Source organism: Notolepis coatsorum, assembly GCF_963971535.1.
Source record: "Notolepis coatsorum genome assembly, chromosome: 19".
Lineage (NCBI taxonomy): Eukaryota > Metazoa > Chordata > Actinopteri > Aulopiformes > Paralepididae > Notolepis > Notolepis coatsorum.
Window position 1 is genome coordinate 7,243,376 of NC_140183.1, and position 16,342 is coordinate 7,259,717.

The 16,342-nt window shown below is 40.4% G+C and overlaps 1 protein-coding gene across 1 annotated transcript in view; it reads left to right on the forward strand.

The window, feature by feature from the left end:
• LOC311245992 (uncharacterized protein) overlaps positions 1-16,007 on the forward strand; it is a 78,043-nt gene extending 62,036 nt beyond the window's left edge. The window contains exon 5 of the mRNA XM_084336042.1: positions 15,937-16,007. Within this exon, the coding sequence (XP_084192168.1) occupies positions 15,937-15,942 (6 nt within the window). The 3' untranslated portion in view covers positions 15,943-16,007. The remainder of the gene's footprint in view (positions 1-15,936) is intronic.
• The last annotated feature ends 335 nt before the right edge of the window (positions 16,008-16,342 follow it).

Consider the following 16,342-nt stretch of genomic DNA (forward strand, 5'->3'; position numbering starts at 1 on the left):
CTGAACGGGACAAGGGACTAAGAGGAATTCTACATTTCTTGCGCCCTATTTATATGCACGGTGAACAAATAGTACCATTCGTATTTCGGTAGCCGTATTCCTACGCGGAACCGGGGCTAGTTGGGACATGTTCGTCGGCACTATTGAACTTGACTCAAGGGGCCTGTCTGCTGGCGCCAGGTTCTTGTCCAATGAGAGAATGAACTATTATGGGCTGTAGTAGACTAAAGGGTTAAAGGGACATTCCGTGTATATGTACAAAGGAATATACAAGGGATATCAAACGATATACAAATATTATGCAATATATATCAATCAATAAATACATATATTCGGTTTAATCTGACCCTTTGTAACAACTGCCCTTGGAGCAGATTCACTGTTGGATCACATCAACAACAAAATTTGGAGCATACATTTATTTTTTTTACTTGAGAAATACAAACTGAATGAATCATATCGTGCATCCCTAGTTATAGGGTGGCAATATGCTGGATACTATAAGACTGTTGAAAGAAACAGGCAAAAAGTTATCTTAATTCATGATCGTGATCTGATAAACATTACAAACGAATGATCAATAGGCTACTCTACTCTGAGTTTTCAATTACCGCCCTTGGAGCAGATTCACTGTTGGATCACATCAACAACAAAATTTGGAGCATACATTTATTTTTTTTACTTGAGAAATACAAACTGAACGAATGCAAAACACACAAGATCTGAACTCTTCATTGGTGTACTTCTCTCTTCTCCAGGTACAATTGCTGCATTGCTCCCCAACGACAAGCAGAGATATGAACGAGTCAAGGCCTCACTGCTGTGACCAGTGTGGAAAGAGCTTCACCAGAAAGGACACTTTTCTATTACACCAGCGCATGCATACAGGAGAGAAGCCTTACTACTGTGACCAATGTGGCACACGCTTCAGGACCTCTGGAGAATTAAAGACACATCAGCGCACCCATACAGGAGAGAAGCCCTACTACTGTGACCAGTGTGGAACACGCTTCAGTCAACTTAGCAGCTTAAAGACACACCAGCGCATTCATACAGGAGAGAAGCCTTACTGCTGTGACCAGTGTGATAAGAGCTTCAGTAGCGCTGGAGGCTTAAAGAGTCATCACACGCATAATCATACAGGAGAGAAGCCCTACCACTGTGACCAATGTGAGAAGAGCTTCAGAACCGCTGCAGAATTAAAGACACACCAGCGCGTTCATACAGGAGAGAAGCCCTACCACTGTGACCAATGTGAGAAGAGCTTCAGTCAATTTGGCAGCTTAAAGACACACCAGCGTATGCATACAGGAGAGAAGCCTTACTGCTGTGACCAGTGTGAGAAGAGCTTCAGAAGATATGACCACTTAGAGAAACACCAGCGTATTCATACAGGTGAGAAGCCCTACCCCTGTGACCAGTGTGAGAAGAGCTTCAGACAATCTGGCAGCTTAAAGACACACCAGCGTATGCATACAGGAGAGAAGCCCTACCACTGTGGCCGTTGTGAGAAGAGCTTCAGGAACCTTGGAACCTTAAAGTATCACCAGCAGACTCATACAGGAGAGAAGCCCTACCACTGTGACCAATGTGGAACGCGCTTCATTAAATCTGGAGACTTAAAGATACACCAGCGCATTCATACAGGAGAGAAGCCTTACCACTGTGACCAGTGTGAGAAGAGCTTCAGTAACTCTGGAACCTTACAGGCACACCAGCGTATTCATACAGGAGAGAAGCCCTACCACTGCGACCAATGTGAGAAGAGCTACAGTCAATCTGGCACCTTAAAGATACACCAGCGTATTCATACAGGAGAGAAGCCTTACTGCTGTGACCAGTGTGAGAAGAGCTTCAGTAGATATGACCACTTACAGGCACACCAGCGTATTCATACAGGAGAGAAGCCCTACCACTGTGGCCAGTGTGAGAAGAGCTTCAGTAACTCTGGAGGCTTAAAGGGACACCAGCGCATTCATACAGGAGAGAAGCCTTACTGCTGTGACCAGTGTGAGAAGAGCTTCAGTAGATATCACCGCTTAAAGGAACACCAGTACATTCATACAGGAGACAAGCCTTACTACTGTCACCAGTGTGAGAAGAGCTTCAGTACCTCTGGAACCTTAAAGAAACACCAGCGTATTCATACATGAGAGAAGCATTACCACTGTGACCAGTGTGAGAAGAGCTTCAGTAACTCTGGAGACTACAAGTTCAAGTTTCTTTATTAGTTGTCATACAGAAATAAAATAAGTATAGCAAGTATAAAATAGAAGTCACTTACGTAGGCACAAGTGTTCAGTATGTACATATGTACAATGTTCAATGCAGAGTAGAAGTAACTGAGTTACCATACAATATACTATATAGTGCAAAGCAGAAATGGGATGAGGTACAATTTACAGTAAGGTGTAATGAGTTATGGGTTGTAGTGCAAATTCTTTACCAATAAATATAAAGTGTGTTCTAAAGTGTGTAAAGTGGGTGCTGCAGTGAGTTGTTTGTAGGGGTGGGATGGTTCACAAAATGGACGGTTCGGTTTGTATCACGGTTTTGGGGTCACGGTTTTCGGTTCGGTTCGATATACGTTAATTTTTATTTATTTTTTTATTGGTCTTTTTCCCCCTCCATTTTCCTCCGATTTTCTCCCATCCCAATGTTAGTCGTATGCCAATTCCCAGTCCCTTCCTGGTCGCTGCGCACTTACCCCCCACAGTCAGATCATCTGGGAGAGTGGAGGCTACCACGTGCTTCCTCCGACACACGTCCAGCCAATCACCGCTTCTTTTCACCTGGCAGCGCGGATTCTCATCGAGAGGGCGTAGCGTGTGGGAGGACCACACTATCCCCCTCAAGTCCTATCCGCGCTTAGCAGGCGCCCCGACCGAACTGTAGGAGTCGCTGTTTACAACGACCCGGACCCACCCCGCCAGCTTCTCCCACCCTCCAATACAGCCAATTGTATTGGTGCAGACGGCCAGCCAAGCTGGTGACAACCCCGGAGCTGTGAGCTGGATTCGAACAGGCGAATCCAGCTCACAGCTCCGGGGTTGGTGACGAACGCAATCTCCACCTAACCGCCTATACGTTAATTTTTATAACAAAAAAATTTAACACTCAAAAATCTAAACATGCTTCTCATTTATATATATATATAAGTTTACAGTGTTTACAGCCTTAAATAATGTTTGGCACACAAAGACTGAACTGACTGAAAAATATAGGCTACATTTGTCAAAGTATTAACTTAATGCAAACAAACAATATGCTCAGCCAGCACTAGACTTTCCTTTCTTTAATATAAACACAAAAAAACAATGTCAACCATGTTTAAATTCCCTGATTGTCAGTTCTTAACACTTTGAATGCCACGCTCGATTATTCGGGTTTACTCCCCACGGGTTCAATGCCCACGCCCGAGAATATTTGTTTTATTCGTTTTTTTTTATTAGCGATCTGAAATCATATTGGATTGAAGTCTACCGTTGGAGATCCAGCCACCCCAGGCGCTCAGATGTGGAAAAAGCACCCCCTATCGTCTCCCAGATGGTAATTCACCCTTTTGGATTGAACTCAATGAAAATGAATGAGAAAAAAAAACCTGCACTCCACATTTTACTTCTCACTCATGCAACCGCCGTCGACCAGTTTCACTCTGGAGTTTCAGGGCAGTGGAGATTACCGTAATTTTCGCACTATAAGCCGCACCTGAATATAAGCCGCAGCAGCTAAATTGAATGATGTGTACATATATATAAGCCGCACTGGACTATAAGCCGCAGGTGTTTTAATGTTTAATTACAGTCTTCCCACCAGCATTGGGACACAATACTGTTGGACAAATAACAAGAATTAACTCATTTACAAGTTGTATTAAGTTTAGCAAATAAGGGAACAGATAAATAACATTTCAATGCAGTCAAAAAAGCAATATTTCGATTTTTACATTTTCGGGTTTGGTCACGTCGAGTCACATATAAGCCGCACCGTTATATAAGCCGCAGGGTCGAAAAATGGGGAAAAAAGGTGCGGCTTATAGTCCGAAAATTACGGTATGTGTTTTTACAGTATACACAGTGAATCTATAAAAAGATCGATTTTTTTCGAATGGCGATCAGGAATTGGAATAATCCATTTGGATACCATCTGATCTCAGGTAAGGAATCTATGTTACCAGTATTAGGATAATCAGACTCGTTTTCACAGAGATATAAGCTTTTATGTGATTATGTGATATTGCTGTTTCACTGTGCGAGCGCTCAGGAAATAGGAGAATAGATTTTCAACTCGCGGCACGAGCGTGCACACATACTATCGATAATCTAGCGTTTATTTGAAAACGATTCATAAATAGGCCGAACAATGACAACGTTCTAGAATATTCCAGTAAAAGGCGATTATCATGGAATGTGTTATATTTTCCGTGAAAACAAGTGATTTTCAAAATGCTAGAAAACTGAAATGAAGCGATAAAAAAACAATCTGCTACGACAATGTTGACTGGAAAATGAGTCTTTGATAAGCGACGGGCAGATTAGACACAACATCAACAAGCAGTGGGAAAGCGGCAATAGTCCCGGTTGTAGTTAGTAAAACACAGTTGTATGTTAGCCTTCTTGGATGTTGAATAAACGCTTATCATTGTCTTTAAACACCCCACCTCTCATACTCTTATTTTCTCCTCTGCTAGCTAGTAGCTACGGATCCTACGATAACATTGCATTGACAGCTGGCGGGCTACCATCGTTCAACATGCATTGTGTTGTACAAACGGCTAACGCTATGGCAAGATGTGTGTAGGCCTATGTAATGTTAATGGCTGATTTTAAAGTCGTAATGGAGATTGATTTATATTGTGCTTGCCATTTTTACACAAACTGACTAGCACCTGCAGTGCTGCTGCTGCAGCCAGCGCTCACCTCTCCCGGCTCCGCCAAATGAAGTTTTTATTTTTTTTTATTTTTTGCGCATCATTTTAACCGTACGATACACAGAAGCCCTGAACCGTGGGGGTCGTACCGTACACGGTTCGAATGCGTATCGTCCCACCCCTAGTTGTTTGTTTAAAGTGAGTGTGTGCGTGTGGATGTGTGTGCTGTGAGTGCATTTGATGGTTGTTACATAGTGTTATTGTTCGTTGAGCATCCTGATGGCCTGGGGATAGAAGCTTCTATAAAGAGTCTTTCTGTGCTTGCCATGAGACTCCGGTATCGCTTGCCTGACCGCAGCAGTTCAAAGAGGCAGTTGTTTGGGTGGCTGGAGTCTTTGATAATTCTCTTAGTTTTACCCATGCACCGCTTGTTGTAAATGTTCTGGAGAGTGGGAAGCCCCCCTCCAATTGTGCGTTCGGCTGAACGCGCCACTCTCTGTAGTCTGCTACGGTCTTGTGCGGTGCTATTCCCAAACCAGGAGGTGATATTGCCAGTCAGGATGCTCTCTATTGTACATGAGTAGAAGTTCTTAAGGATCTTCTGACTGACTTGGAACTTCCTTATGTGCCTGAGGAAGTAGAGGCGTTGTCGTGCCTTCTTCACAACACTGTAAATGTGTGTGGTCCATGTCAAGTCCTCGGATATGTGGACTCCGAGGTACTTAAAACTGTTCACTCTCTCAACCGGTGCCCCGTCGATGCTGAGGGGGCTGTAGTCCCTGACCCCTGACCTCCTAAAGTCCACAATAATCTCCTTTGTTTTGCTGACGTTCTGGGAGAGGCTGTTCTCTTGACACCATCCCGCTAGGACCTTGACCTCTTCCAGGTAGGCCCTCTCGTCGTTTACAGAGATCAGGCCCACCACTACTGTGTCGTCAGCAAATTTGATGATTGTGTTGTTGTTCCGCTGTGCCACACAGTCATGCGCTGTAAATACTGAGCTTGGCAAAACTGGTTTTAGATATTATGTCCCGTACAAATGGACTGAACTACAGAAAACTGAAGTTCCTTTCTTTTGAAGATTTTAATGTTTTGAACACTGATGTTAGATGTTGCTTGTACTTGCTTTAATTGACATACAGCTTGTTTGTCCAAAGTGTTTTCATGTCTATTGTACCTTAAGTCATTTAACCTCCTCCGCCCATGCGGTCCGGGGCCAGACCGCAAATGACATCACGTCATAAATCAACCTCTCCAGACTGTCTGACAAAGTTATCATTTTTTTCTCAAACGTATTCAAGTATAAACATCCTAACCATGTCACAACAGCAGTTATAATGTATATTATCATCAATATGTTAGTTTACCAATAGGTTAAAGTGTTATTAGTGCGATTTTAGTATTTATTTTTGTGTTTTGGTCGCGAAAGTCGACCATTTTGAAAAATGTACCGTCAGTAATTGTATTTTTATTTATGCCATTTTGAAGAGGAATTTTTCAGAAACACACTACCCAGAGGCCTCTAGGTCAAAAAAAGCAAAGGGTTTTGTATGATTTTTTTTAATATCTCTTATTACTCAAGATAATATACCACAAAACGTAACGTTATTGGCATATATTGGAGCGCAGTTTGTCTCCCCTATTTTTAGCATTTAGCAACAATCAGATTTGAAATCGGTTTAAAAATGGCCGCACTCTGTCAAAAATAAGAAAGCTACTGTACATACAGTAGATTTCATTACCTGTTCTTATGCACGCCTGGTGATACTAAATCCAAATTGAACTTGGGCATTTGAAAGGTAAGATTTGGCACAATCCATAAATGTGTGAATTGGCTATAATAGGGTAATTTATAAGCCGGCTATTCTATATTCTATAATAATATTTCAAATTGCATTGGTCCGGATGGGAGATTTTAGTACTGTATCTACAAACCTTCTCTTTAATCATCTTCCCTTTATTAATTTCCTTAGATATTGATGTGATTAATATGTGATTAATTTAGATGTAAAGCATGTAATTAATTAGATCAGCCCTAAATCATATACATTATTTTGTAGACCTGAATGTTTGTGAGCTTATTATTGAGGACATAGGATTTGCTGTGGGTGTGATCCAATCTAAAAACAAGAGATCTGTCAGTGTTTTGTACTCTGCATCAAGAGATCTGTCAGTGTTTTGTACTCTGCCTCAAGATATGTTAGTGTTTTGTACTCTGCATCAAGAATCTGTCAGTGTTTAATGATTTAAATGTAACTTTACTATGAGGCTATATTTAGTGTCTATATCTAACAATGTTTTTTTCACAGGATTCTAAGTACAATAAAACATTTTAAAAAGTGTTTGTGTTCAGTGTGCCCTCTAGTGGTGAGAAGTGTACAATGTCAGTGTTGACCTGTTTTGACTTCATGTACTCTAGTTACTGGTGGTACATTCAGAGATGGTCTAGGTTGAGCAGTTTCAAGTACCTGGGAGTCCACATCACAGAGGACCTGACATACCGTAATTCCTCTAATAGTGACCCAGGCTTGTATTTGTTTCAACTGTAGCGGGTACCAGGCTTTTATTGAAAGGAGGCATGTATAAGAGAGAGGCCTATATTTCTAATTTTCAAACGGATCATAATGAATAAATCAACATTGTGTCAGTTTGAACCCACTAAAATGTACTGGGTTCATTTATTGAAATCAAGTACTGTATGAAATAGTAAACAGTGCAATTACAGGTGGTCACTGGTCATTTCAACGTTTTTAAAGTGACATCAAGTAACTTTACCTGAGTAAAATAGTGCAATCACAATACTGGTATAAACAATTCTGAGGTAGGCTTACACTCTTGGTAAACATTAACACCATACCATTTATATGGTATTTACTGCACAGCCAGCATATAACAACAATAACAAAATATATTGCCTATGGTAAATACCATAAAAACATCAACACAGTGCAACAGTGTCAATTTAACTTGAAATATAACTTCAACTGAGGTAGACTACCACAATACTGTGGTCCATCCTATTTATTGCCCATTCAAATACCTGTATATAGGCCTATATACAGTTAGGCTAATAACAGTCAAGTTCAGCTGCAAATAATAAAATTAAAATAAAAGATATGGTACAGTATTAACTATAACATCATCAATGCAGCTTACACGGTGTAGAAACTTCTCTAGCCAACCTTTATTGGCCACAAACGCCTTGCCTCCATCACTCACTTTTGGGTAGATTTCCATTGCTTTTCTTTGTATCATTTTGCGCGACACACGGTTGTGTTTGTCGCGCAATGCATAAATCCACTCGGAAAGTAGTGTCTCCATCTCCTCGCTCACTTTTTTTGTCCCTCCTCCAGTTATGCATGCTCTTTTACCGACGGCTGCTTTCAGCTCATTCCTTTGTTTTTTCCAATATCGGATTTGTCTGGAATCAATGTTAAAGTGCTTTGCGGCTTTCTCTCCCGAATGCTCCGCTGCATACCTCAAAACTTCCTCTTTAAACTTAATGTCAAACTTTCGTCTCTGTTTAGTACCGGTAGCCATGCTTGCTCTGTTGTTGTTGTGTTACGTGCTGCGCGCGACCCGTGTTCCATATACGGAAGTAAGGGGAGGTTCGGTCACGCGTATATTAGTAACCCGGCTTGTATTAGGAGGTCGGCTTATAATTGCTTATTTCAACAGCGCACCCGGTCATTAATAGAGAGTCTGTTTTTAATTGAATACAGGTCACTATTAGAGGATTTACGGTAGTCTACACACATAGATTCTGTGGTGAAAAAGGTGAAACAGCGCCTCTATCACCTGAGACAGCTAAGGAAGTTCAGAGCAGTGGAGGCTGCTGACCAAATTTTTAGGTGAAGCACAAATTATTATATTATATTATATATTAAATAATATTTTTAAAACATCCCCCACTGTGTGTCAGTGGTCAGTGGACACGGATGAAAACATATTAACATTAGGTGACAGCGGACCTGACCAGATGAAAACATATTAGGTGACAGCGCACCTGACCAGATGAAATCATATTAGGTGACAGCGCACCTGACCAGATGAAATCATATTAGGTGACAGCGCACCTGACCAGATCAAAACATATTAGGTGACAGCGCATGAGCGCACCTGATCAGATCAAAACATTTTAGGTGACAGCGCACCTGACCAGATCAAAACATATTAGGTGAAGGTGACGAGGAAGCCACAGACTCATACCCCCCCGACACTCAACTAACCGCCTCGGACAGTCCTTCATACCAGTGGCCATCAGGCTCCACAACAGTGGGCAGCAACTGCTGCCAGACATCGACCTAGAACTAATAGGAACCCAAGTAGGACAATAACACTACCTTATGCATACTGCACCTTATGTGGATACTGTGATACTGTGAATAATGTATATTTCAGTTAGTTAGATGGTAAATTATATTGACCTATTTGTTTACACTGCTTGTGTTGTTTTCACTACCTGTACCCCCCCCCCCCCCCCCCCTTCCCCCATGCTGCTATGATGCCTGAATTTCCCCAAGGGGATCAATAAAGGAATATCTTATCTTATCTTAAAAGGAAAGATGAAATTACCTACCTGGGTTCCATCCTATAGAGGCAAATCTTTCCTGTGACAAAATGAGATCCAATGTAATAAAACTAAGTCAACCAACAAACTAGATTCCTGTACCGGATCTCCTCTCTGGTAAACAAGAATACCTTGAAGACTCTACGACTATGCTTGCACCTCATGGTACCAAAGCACCTCAAAGGCAATAAAAACAAGATTACAAACATCACAAAACAAACTGGTCAGACTACTGCTTGACCTTACTCCTAAAACCCACCTCACCCCTGTCCACTTTGACAACCTAGGATGGCTTAGAGTAGACGACAGAGTACAGCAACTTGCAATGGGCCTGGTCTACAAGATACACTACACCACTAAGATACCCATGTGCATGTCGAAATACTTCCCAAAGGTCAGTGAATACCACGACCACAACACCAGAGGGAGTTCCACAAATCATGTTCAACCCAGATAAAATTATTTAAAAAGTTTTAAAAAAAAAATGTTTTTGAATCGATATCGCGATTCTGTTTCGATTAATTGCCCAGCCCTACAGTGTGTACAGTAAGTTAGCTTGGTGATTATCATTGTGATGTAGGCTAAGCTGGCTAGCTACTGTTAGCATACAAGCTTTTACAAACATTGTAGCCTACTTACTTTTTCATCCACAACGTTTTTTCTGATCCAGATGCATAAGTCCACTTCTTCATGTTGCTCAGTTGCTGGTTTATACTTCGGTCCTAATGTTGGCGCAAAGTTTAATTTAGCCTGACTTGACTTGTTATAGCTGTACAGCTTACTAACTACTAAACAACAACTAAACTAGCTAGCTTTCACATAGTCAAAACGGGTCCAGCTGCATGTCCGGAGGATAGGTTTAGCTCGGGCCAATCTCAAGTTTCTCAAGTTTCTTTATTAGTTGTCATACAGAAGTACAGAATACTTTTATACAAAATGCTTCTTTATGTTACATTTTGTATAAAAGTATTCTGTACTTCTGTATGACAACTAATAAAGAAACTTGAGATTGGCCCGAGCTAAACCTATCCTCCGGACATGCAGCTGGGCCCGTTTTGACTTTGCAATGCAGCAATCTCTGATTGGATTTGCAAGGCTGCCAATCATATTCAACCTCTGTGTATTGGATGTCAAGGGCTGTCAATCATTCAATCCTCCATTCAATGGCAAGAGTTTAACTGCACAGACCGTGCTTAGATGAAGTTAATAGCCTATTTTGATTCGCTGTTATTTATTATTTATTTAACAATGGGTCACACCTGTGAAGTTTTCTTCACGAATAATTACTGCAGGCAATACTGCAGTGCAGGCCTGCTCAGAGCTGTCAATTTTGGCCATTTTTGAAGAAAAAAAAATTCACTGGCATTTCTTTTACAGAGGAAAACATTTATAATATTTTTTTTTTAAATATATATATATATATTTTATTTTTTATTTTTTTTATATACACGTGTTGTCATAGAGAAACCTCCACTGGTTCAGAGTATCGGGGAAGATACTCCACTCCTTCTATTCCGGGGCTGTAGAGGGCATTCTGACTGGAAACATCACTGCCTGGTTTGGAAACAGCACAGCACCGGACAGGAAGGCACTCCAGAGAGTGGTGCGCTCAGCAGAGCGTACTACGGGTATTGCACTACCACCCCTGCAGCACTTATATAACAGGAGGTGCAAATCCAGAGCCTGCAGAATAATGAAAGCCCCACCACCCCAACAACAGCCTGTTCAAGCTGCTGCGGTCAGGCAAGCGCCTACGTACACACGCTGCGATAACAGAGAGACTCTGGCTCAGCTTCTTCCCCCAGGCCATCAGAACACTGAACTCTCTACCCACAAGTACACATGAGCACACACACACAACACAACACTCATGCGCAGTGTTGGGCAGTAGCTAGCTACAAGTAGCGACGCTACATAGCTTAACTACATTTCTCAGTAGCGTGATGGTAGCGTTGCTACTTTTGAACCAAGTAGCGTTCTCTGTAGTGCAGCTATTTTTTTTAACAAAGTAGTGAGTAGCGTGAGCAAAACGCTACACGCTACTATCAGGAGAAACAGACTAAATAAAGATTTGTGAGAAAAAAAAACTCCCCGGAGAAAACCCACTATGATTGGTTGGTTGGTTGGTTTAGATATGAGTATGACGACTCACGATTGGGTAAGTGTATTAAGCCCCAGAATTCCCGTTCAATTTGATAAGCCCATAAATCAGTGATTTGCTCGTCCGGCCTCCACAGCGTCCTGCCAGGCCGATACTTTCAAATCCCTATGAATCTGATGGGTCCATCGAAGACGGAGATCCTGTATGCTCGCCCTGTCCCCTCGCGTCAAGGTATTAATCTTGATGGGAGTTGCAGGGTCTATATTTTATTTAGCATGCAAGATTTAGTGATAATCCTTTCCTTAGTAAATCTACTTGAGAGTGTTCAAATAGTGTTACCATTAATCAAGTGATAATCCTTCCCTAGTAATATGGAGGGTGTAATTTTTTCAAATGGTTGCTGTCAGGAAACCCCCTTTCATTGAATGAAATAGATTAAAAATTATTTTGTCCTCTTTACGCTAGTTTAGAGAAAAGACAGACATCTTTACATATTACACCTAGGATTTAAACATACTGAATGAAGTATTTTTATGTCATGTGTCTCCCAGACTGACGATAATATTATATATTATGCTCTTTGTAAGATGAGCTAAACATCAAGTACGGCTTTGTAAATCTAACATTTAGAAAGTGACAGAATACTATCTTAGGAGCTAAAGAATAGCTTGAAAGGCTAAACAACAGTGACAGATACCATCATAGGGAGAAGTATCTTCCAAAACTGCTAAGACCAGGTTCCAATACAACGCTCAACCAGATCTTAGAGCTAAAAGAATAGCTAAAAAAGCTAAAAGAAGTAGTCACTTGTGGCTTACCGGTATTAGGAAGAATAACGAGAAGAGATGGTCCAGTTTAAAAATGAAGTTTTAATTATAAAGAGAAGAGTTACAAAAGAAAGCACAATTATCATAGGATCTCTACAGCAAAAAAAGGCCTCAAGTCAAAGTAGAAAAGAATTCCCCTCCTCGCTTTACAGGGTGTTTTTTTAATACAGAATTTGTCATAAGATTACACACCCCTTTTGATGGTACAGCCCCAATCAGTGTACAATACGTAAAAATGACCACTCCTCTTTCATCCCTTCGTTACTGTAACTAGAAAAAGTAACAGATTAATTTGTGTTGGGAAAAACCCTAATACATCACTGCATGTTGCAAGAAAGAAAGAAAGAAAGATATAGCCTATATATACATGTACAATACACATACACTTTAAACATTGGTTGATATGTTTTTCCACATCATACATGTGTAAACCCTCATACATCATACATGTGGTTCTCTAAATGTATAATGGCTTTCCCTTTTGACAGGGCAGGCAAGGGTTAAAATGTGCCACCCTGCCTCTTAGCTTCTTGGAGTGGAATCTTCAAGGTCGTATACAGAGGCCACATTCCGACAGCTCACATAGTACAAGAGGTTCTTTTCTATTAATTTATTTAGGGTTGTATAAGATATTGTAGTTTACACAAGTTACAGTTTTACAGTCTATAGTTATAGTTCTTACAGTTTTACACAAGTAGGGAGAAAGAATACAAAAGACATTCTTCATAATCACTGACTTCCAGCTCGGCACTTAAGTCAGGGCCATACTCATTCTTTTAACAAGCTAATCTAATACATTGATTCAAACAGATATATGTTTAATTTTCAGTGTTTCTGGAGTATGGCTTCACATAGTGCTGGGACCCTCTCCGTCTTGGCGCGCGGTGTGGTCGTTTAGGATTCTGGTACTCTGACCAGAATCTGGTAGGGGGTGAGGTGGGTGATCCCTCAGGTGTCCGAGAGGTCATCATTCTTTGGTCACGCTGGCTGTGACCTTTGACAGTAAGGTTAGGCCAAAACATTACGGGTAGGCCAATCAGAGGCAGGATAGGGGGGACTCCAGCTCCGCAAATCAGGAAGTGAAAGAAATCAAAACACAGACCACTGAATGAATGAATGCAATTTAACAGATTACATGAACCAGTCCGCGCGAAATGGCAGAGGGATTCGATGTTTCCAGGGCTGATGGCATTGATGAAGATGATGATGTCAATAACAACAATGCCTCTCCATGGCCCTATCTGGAAACATTTATGAGTTTGACTGTTTATTGTGTCAGCCAAAAACGAAGCTGCTCTCAACTTCCCACACGACCAGCACTAACTTGAGAACACATATTCAGGTGACCTGATGAAAAGCTTTACATAAACAGTTATATATGCAGTTAGACAGTTACTAACAATATACAGAACCTCTGATTTCAGCATATAGTATTGTCAAACCTCGACTACTGTCCAACAATCTGGTCTAGTGCATCGAAACAAGAACTTGCTAAACTTCAGCTCACTCAAAACAGAGCTCCCAAACAGCACACAAGTCAGTGCACTTTTTGTCAACAGCTTTAACTAACAGATAGCTGCTATCATGTTTCACTGTAGGCAGAAAATGAACAATATTATGGGGGTGGAGAAAAGAAAAAATAAACTAACATAAATACATACTGTACACTAAGAGGGAAAAGATCACCTAGAGCAGTGGTTCTCAACCTGTGGGTCCCCACATGATTTTGGGGCCATGGAATGTTTTGTGAGTTACATATTTAAATACATTTGGTCATTTAGCTGACGCTTTCATTCAAAGCAACTTACAAATTGTGTACAACAAGTCAGCAGGAGTGGTACATATCTAGCAGCCAAGGATAAGTAGTATTGTTTGTCTAGCAGTGTCAAGCTTGAGTGTTATACTCTGAGTACATACTGTAGTAGTATAGACATATTAGCATAGTTGGTAGTAGTATAGACATGGTAGCATAATAGTAAAATGCAGTAAGACTGTTATTATTAGTTGTTATTATTATTATTAAACTTTGAAAAGCTTCTCTTGTGTCGTGTGAACAAACACCTCATGTAAGGTCAGGGTCCTTCTCTAAAGAAACTGCACACACCACTCTTCTATTTATAATAACGTCTTGCCAGCATATAATTGTGTTCAATTGTGTCTGGTTAATGGATTAACATCTTAATTGTGGATCTATCTATCGATCGATCGATCGATCCACAATTAAGATGTTAATCCAGATAAGACATACATACATACATACATACATACATACATACATACATACATACATACATACATAATAATAGCCTCTCATGTCCTATAAAGTTCATATTTGATGGGAACGGAGACAGAGGACAATTCAGAGGGAGGTACAGATAGATATACATAGAGAGAGCAAGATAGATAGACATATATATATATATATCTGGGAAGTTTACAGTATTTACTGATGGAGCGTACAATTTTGAAAGTTTTATAGAAGTTCTGTTTTGTTCTGGCTAACCTGATGGTGCACAGATGCGTGAGCAAACTGCTCAGGGAGGATGGAGGCGATGTGAAAGTTCCAATGCCGATTACCCCATGCTGCTTATTTCCGTACTTAAGAATGTATAAATGTTCCATAGGATTCAAGTCATGGCACAAAAATGTGTTTGTTCTGTTCTATTGATGTCCGTTCATGTAAAGATGGATTTCGTTAATGTCTATTTTGTAGACAAATGTTTCTTGCACTTTTTTCTTTGGCCAGGTTATTGTCATTTTGCTACTGTGGTTTGAGTTGAAACAGTAGTTTATCCTGTGCTGAAAAGTCTCCATTCCAATAGAGAGAGTATATATTTTGGTGTTTATTTGATTATTGTTTCACTGCCTTTTATTTATTACGTTTCCACAGTTCTTTCCTCATACTTTATTAACATTTTGTACATAATACAAATTCATGTTAAAAGGATGACACAAAAAGCCAGACCGAGGGCTTGTTTCAGTTTTATAATAAACAAATCAAACTGAACCTTTTTTTTGCCTGCCTATTTGTTTGGTGGAAGCTTGATCATGAAGTAAAAAATAAAATAAAATAAAAAGTAGTGCCGATGTAGTTAGCTATTTTTGCCATGTTCTTGTAGTGTAGCTTGCTACATTTCTCTGGGGATAGCTTCCATTGTAGTTGAGCTATATTTAATTGAGAGTAACTAGTAGTGTAGCTTACTACATTTTCCAAGTAGCTTGCCCATCACTGCTCATGCGGCAACCGCTAAAACAATCACTTTAAACAAAATGTCACTTTAAAGGAAGGAGGTATTGTATAGTATAGTTTAGATACATTAAGTATAAAATATGGCGGAGTTTAATTTTTAAATTGTATAGTAGTGTACATAGGAACCAGTTTCTCAGGAACTTAGCATGTCTTTTTTTATCATGCACATCTTGTGTCTTACCTATTATTATTATTATTATTATTATTATTATTATTTTGCCTATTGTTATTATTGTATTTTGCAGAATCGATGCAGGCATGACCACTATATGCCCTGGTATGTATGTGACAAATAAACCTCCTGATTCTTGATTCTAGATGTGAAATGCCCAGTGGTGCCCCCACCCTCTGGAGCCACATACCCCTTCTGGCCTGGAATCAGATCCTACAGCAGAATTCTCCTTTACCCTGTCTCCAAAATGCTGAGGAGTAGAAATGACCATAATGTGACATATTAGGAGCATAATGGTTTAGTATAGGCGACATGTTAGAGATGTATCTGAAGTGGTATCCATTTTGTGACCACAATCACTGTTAGTTTAACTCCCGGTCGTTTGTTTTGGACTTTCGCCGGCGTCTTCACCAATCTGGACAACATGAACGTTCCAGTTTAATAAAACATGTATTAACTGTATTGGAGTTGTGTACACCTACTGTGAATTGTACCTGAACTGCACCTCGTCCATTTATGCCTTGCACTATATAGTATTGTATATTAGTACAC